The sequence below is a fragment of the Mizuhopecten yessoensis genome, unplaced genomic scaffold (assembly GCF_002113885.1).
Source record: "Mizuhopecten yessoensis strain PY_sf001 unplaced genomic scaffold, ASM211388v2 scaffold9887, whole genome shotgun sequence".
In the NCBI taxonomy this organism is placed as follows: domain Eukaryota; kingdom Metazoa; phylum Mollusca; class Bivalvia; order Pectinida; family Pectinidae; genus Mizuhopecten; species Mizuhopecten yessoensis.
The window spans coordinates 66,186-72,185 of NW_018408272.1; the positions used below are offsets into that span (position 1 = coordinate 66,186).

Consider the following 6,000-nt stretch of genomic DNA (forward strand, 5'->3'; position numbering starts at 1 on the left):
AGACATTGGTGAATAATTCAGATTACTGCACATGGATCTTTGAGTGAATCTAGTATTTATTACTTTACTGACTTTGGATTAGGTCTGCTGAATTCACAATTTTTTTGATAAGTTGTTCTGCTTTATCTTCTTAGAACAAAGCCCCCTGAATTTATCTCAGAAATTAAACATTGTTTTATTGTGATCAGAATAAGCCACAGTGATTTTCATAGGTTTTTTCAGGTGAGCCATGAATATTTTTTTCAAAATTTTCATCACTTAATAATTCCATGATTTAGAGTTATAGTGGTTCGTCAAAGAGTCCCAAAGGAAAAACAGGAGTCAAGGACTCAAAATATCTGATTCCCAAATATAACTGCAAACCCCTTCAATTTACTTTCTTGACATTGAGCTCCTAGAATTTATCACAAAAAGGAGACGTTTCGATGTTTTACTGTCTTGGGACCAGGCTCCTGGAATTAACCACAGGAGTGACATGGTTTTATGGTGTTGGGACCAGACTACCTGCATTTAACATAGAAATGACAAACTGTTACCACACTGGGACTAGGTATTAGCAATTTAGCAATTAAACAACATATTGGAGAGTTTACCAAAAAACACATAATGGATCATCAGTTCAATTGAAGGCTTCCCTAATGTTCTACTGCCCAGTGCTGGTTCTAAAGTTTTAGGAATCTGTGACTCTGTGTTGATGAGCCTGATGCATGTTGTTTTGGGTTTTCTCCACCTTAGTTCTTACAACTTAAAATAGCAGAAAAGTGATGACAAATGTATTCATTCAATGGGAATATTTTCTCAATTTCCAGCTGAATGAAATTTCTGAGAACATGACAAGGTGACATGTGTATTCTTTACGTCAACTTACTTTTAGTGGAGATTGCTTGTTTTGTTTGTCTTTTTTCTTCTTTCCATCATCTTTTCCCAGTTTGCCTTTCTTCCCTCCTTCAACATGAAATTATACAGATATATGTAATTTTGTTTCTAAACAAATCTGGGACTAATTTTACAGTAAGTTCAAGTCATTTCAAAGAAAAATTTCTGCATAATACATCAAGATTTTTTTGGTTTCATTGTCTTTTATTGATATACATATCATCACATTTTTCAAACTGATAATCTCTCGAAAAAAATGCCTCTGACCCCTTTCCTTAGTCAATTATCAGGACCAATTAAATGGGAAAACCTGTAGGTCAGTAATAAATTGGAATATCTTTTATTTGAAAACTAGGCTTTAAGTCAAATTCCAATTGTAAATATCAAAGTAAAGTGTTTCCTTGAAAGAAAGTTCTAAAGTGAAAACAACCACACAAAACCTGGATGAACCTACAAGTTAATTATATAAGCTTTGCTCTGATATAGAACTGATATTGGACAATAGATCTGTCTGGGGTCAGACTTACTCTGGTTAGGATTAGTTTTCAAATCGTTTCAGCTATTTTGGATTGTTTACATCATCACGTTTGTCAACGTCTTTGTTGATGGATAAACTGTATTTTATCCTCTAACATGCCAACGTGTAGCACAATTAATCATCACCAGTGATGTGATAGAAACAGTTTCCAGTGTGAACCATTGCACACTACATCTGTGTTTGGCTGATAGCCAACTAGAACATGTGTTATTGATTAAAGCACTATTATAAAATTGAAATTTAACCAAATTCGAAATTCATGAGCCATGAATCATACTGTGAGTAGGGAGCCACATCTTATTGATGACAGGGTTAAACTTTACAACACTATTGGACAATTTTTAAAACTTCTACTTTATTCTAGATTGGTCCTGCAGTTAAGAACACAACACACTTTCAAGTCTAAATCTTAATTTTAGTCCAATCTTTCAGAGCTGTAAACCAAATAAATTTTACATGCTAATTTTATAGAAATTACTTCAGGATATTTAAACTCATTTTTGTATCAAATCAAACATTTCATAGCAATTCTAACAGACTTTCAATCAAAAAACGATTTCCCTTTCTTTTATATCGGTATTGTTTACCCAATCATTAACGTTAAAACTGACCTGCAGATCCGGGTCCTTGACCTCCAGGTCCTGACCTTGACCCTCCACCTGTTAAAAAAAAATTGTTGTCTATCAAAACTTCAACAGTGACAAATTAAAGATACCAAAAATTTTTTTTATGAACTGTTCTGCAAACAATCAAGAAGGGGTAGGGGTGTGGGTGTGGGACCAACGTCACTGGGGTCAGTTCCAATGTGACGGTAGTGTGGGGTGGAGAGTTTGCATGATGGCAGGTCAACTCAAAGAGAAAGGATGAGCAACAACAACACCACTGGCTCCTGTTCAAAATTATATTTTCTTGACTCTATCAACTGTTCTGGTAACAGTACTAGTAATCACCTTTGGGCAGTGAACGCTACAAGTATATTCAAGAGTATTCATTTATGGTCTTACTTGACCACTGCTCTCCAGTAAGTAAGGCTATATTATTGAAATTATATAATATATGATACTTCCATACTATACATAACTAACAAGAGGCCAGTGGTACGTAGGTCATGGTAAGACAATAATATTGATTAGACCAAACTCCGAACGGATCAGATACGACTTGGTCAACACATCTTTACCCATGATATATTTCTTGCGTTCCTCGGCCACCATTTTCCTGTAGAACTCATCACATGGGTGGTCCCAGATACTTTCTCCCGAGGCAAAGTTAAAGTAGTAGATGTCATCATTGGGATCTTGGCTGAAATAGAAAAACCTCTCTACAAACATAGCCCAAATAAATGGAATATATGACACAGGGACAAACCTGCTTCAACTAATGTTTGGTTTCTAAATCTAAGCATTTCAAGCTTGCTTTGTTATGAAAATTTTATAATTTGCCATACAATAAGATATTCATTTTTCTTTCATTACTCAACAAAATGTTTATAGAGCTACAATGAATGACATTTCAGACCTGAGTTCAATGTTTCACAATCTTATAAAACCTTTTTTTTCACATTAATGCCTGTTTGCTAATCTGAGGATAAAAAAATTCATCGTAGATTCTAGGTGGTCAGAAATATACAACAAGCTACACATTTTTGTCTAACAGTTCAGACCTCAATTAGACCTCAACAAACCACATCATTGAACTTTGTTTTCAAACAAATGGAGCAGAGTACCTATTTCTCGAAAGGTGTCGTACAGTTTGTTCAAAATGTTAAATAGTGCAAATGAGTTATAGAAGTTAAACATTAACTACTCAATAGTCTTGGAACAGCATCACACAGAACATTTAAACAGTGAAAACCAGGCAAGTCTCTCTATGCATGTCCTTGTACTTTAGTAGTTTTGTTTTGTTACTGTAACCTATATGTAGATATTCTTGTACTAGTTTAATTTTGTTACTGTAACCTATATATAGATATTCCTGTAGTTTAATTTTGTTACTGTAACCTATATAGATATTCTTGTAGTTTAATTTTGTTACTGTAACCTATGTAGATATTCTTGTAGTTTAATTTTGTTACCGTAACCTATATAGATATTCTTGTAGTTTAATGTTGTTACTGTAACCTATATAGATATTCTTGTAGTTTAATTTTGTTACTGTAACCTATAGATAGATATTCCTGTAGTTTAATTTTGATACTGTAACCTATATAGATATTCTTGTAGTTTAATTTTGTTACTGTAACCTATAGATAGATATTCCTGTAGTTTAATTTTGATACTGTAACCTATATAGATATTCTTGTAGTTTAATTTTGTTACTGTAACCTATATATAGATATTCCTTTAGTTTAATTTTGTTACTGTAACCTATATATAGATATTATTGTAGTTTAATTTTGTTACTGTAACCTATATAGATATTCTTGTAGTTTAATTTTGTTACTGTAACCTATATAGATATTCTTGTAGTTTAATTTTGTTACTGTAACCTATATAGATATTCTTGTAGTTTAATTTTGTTACTGTAACCTATGTAGATATTCTTGTAGTTTAATTTTGTTACCGTAACCTATATATATATTCTTGTAGTGTAATTTTGTTACTGTTGTGTTTAGGAAATTAGCTTATGTTACAAATATATGCAAAACAGGATACATTTGTGTAACATATACATTTTTTTTTTTTCAAACGCTCTGACATCAAATCTAGTAGTCTGGTCAACACACTGATGGAATCACATGTACACCCCTAAATACATCTGTGAATCAACCTAGCATTACTGTATAATAGTTACCACGGCCTCCAGTGTTCCGGCAGTGGTGCATTGATTCCCTCCCTTGCAATCCACAGCAGGTGGGGCTCTGTACGAGGGTCAATACCAATGATCTGGGAATACTCAACGATTTCTGAAAAAGGCAGAATACAATATTTATTGTCAATACTAATACACATATGTACATTCAGGTTCAATGTAATGTTTATGGAAATATGATGTTCATAGATATATGACAAAGTTAAATTTGATTCCACATCAATAAAAAGAATAAACAAAATGGGTCACATGTTATTGTTCTTACTTTGTTCATCATTTTTACTTGTGTTGCTTGTAATGGTTGTAAAAAAAATAGGGAAAAGGACAGTAATCAGATTTCATGAATTCAAGTTTAAAATACTAAATCTTGAGAACTAAGGCTACCAGCAAGGATTTTTGGGGAAATTGTGAGAGAAAAAAAGGAGAAAGAATCAGCAATTGAATCATTATTTCTAGTTCTAGTGTTATTGAAATACGTTAATGAAAATATATTTTTTTTAAATTAAGCTGCAAAAGACAATAATTACCTTTCCTCAGTATTAAGGCACAAGGATGAGTTACAAATGTCTTAAATACACATATGTTTCAAACTTTGGGAAAATATTGTTGTTTTAAGGTGTGTAAATACTCTACTGTACTCATCGATTGACCAAATAGATAGTTGTTTTGATTTCGTTAAATATGAAGAACAGTAATATAAATGTTGATTTTTTATGTTTTCATATCTATTTCCTTTTTCTGACAATCAATAAAAACTATAATTTATCCATTTTATCGTCAAGCAGTTATGATTAATAGTTGATACTCTCACCGTGTTAATTTGAATAACCTACATAATTAATGGGTTATCTGCCAACTGTTGCATGGTTAGCAGCATGTTATTATTAAATAATCTTCGGATGCATTCACCAATTCATTCAGTTCTTACCATCTTCACCGGGCTGATAGTTCTCGTCGTAATCTTCCTCTAGGATGACCTGATCGTTGATCATCATCCGTCCCGCGTCCATTTTCACTCCCAACTTTCATCAAAACCTTCCAACTATCAAAGCAAAACATGGAATAAAGATTATTTTGTTTTAAACATATCAATTATTATAGCAAGGCTAACGATTTTCTAGATGTATAAAGTTGCCTTCTCTGTCATAAGAATTTACATGTTTCGTTATTACACTGAATAACGCAGAATGTAAACAAGGTATTTGGTGTAAGTTTTTGACATTTCGCCAGTGCATTGTTTTTGCCCAGACACGTTCTGTCAGCCAAATTCCGATATTTTTCGTCGTAATTTAAAGATTCATACGGTGCAAAGCATGTTTTATACACATACTTACATGATAAAGAAGCACAGGTTATAAAATCATCCTGTTCACATATCTTGTCAGTTTCACACCCCATTTAAATTTCCAACAAGTTTAAACGTCTTGCTATTTTCACGCCATACTGCTTCCTTGACAGTGAGGAATTGTGGGAAATTTTGGGTAATTTTTGTTTTCGGGGGACTGGTTATTAGTCGTCGTAGTAAAGACAAGGTGCGTGTTGGAATAAAGCCATTGATGTTTGTCAAATAAAAAATAATACATCATAATTTGTAATAACTGATTACTGAATGTTCCGTTCTCTGATATGTATCCTTTCCGAGAATAAACAACGTTTTCAGGAAAGCACCGCTGAATATTTTTTGGGGGGAGAAATCATTATTTGGATAAAAAAAAATGTATTTGTGAGAGTTATTTCCCTTAGCCCATGTACTTAAAAACAATAATAATTATTAT

General features: G+C 32.7%; 1 protein-coding gene across 7 annotated transcripts in view; it reads right to left on the reverse strand.

The window, feature by feature from the left end:
• Nucleotides 1–5,677, reverse strand: part of LOC110458974 (centrosomal protein of 164 kDa-like) — a 56,401-nt gene extending 50,724 nt beyond the window's left edge. For all 7 annotated transcript variants that reach the window (XM_021510973.1, XM_021510971.1, XM_021510972.1 and 4 more), the window contains exons 1-6: nt 5,560–5,677; nt 5,154–5,267; nt 4,208–4,319; nt 2,595–2,716; nt 2,026–2,073; nt 869–945 (exon numbers count right to left, since the gene is read on the reverse strand). In XM_021510973.1, coding sequence (XP_021366648.1) covers nt 869–945; nt 2,026–2,073; nt 2,595–2,716; nt 4,208–4,319; nt 5,154–5,235 — 441 coding nt within the window. In that variant the 5' untranslated portion in view covers nt 5,236–5,267; nt 5,560–5,677. The remainder of the gene's footprint in view (nt 1–868; nt 946–2,025; nt 2,074–2,594; nt 2,717–4,207; nt 4,320–5,153; nt 5,268–5,559) is intronic.
• Nucleotides 5,678–6,000: the final 323 nt, after the last annotated feature.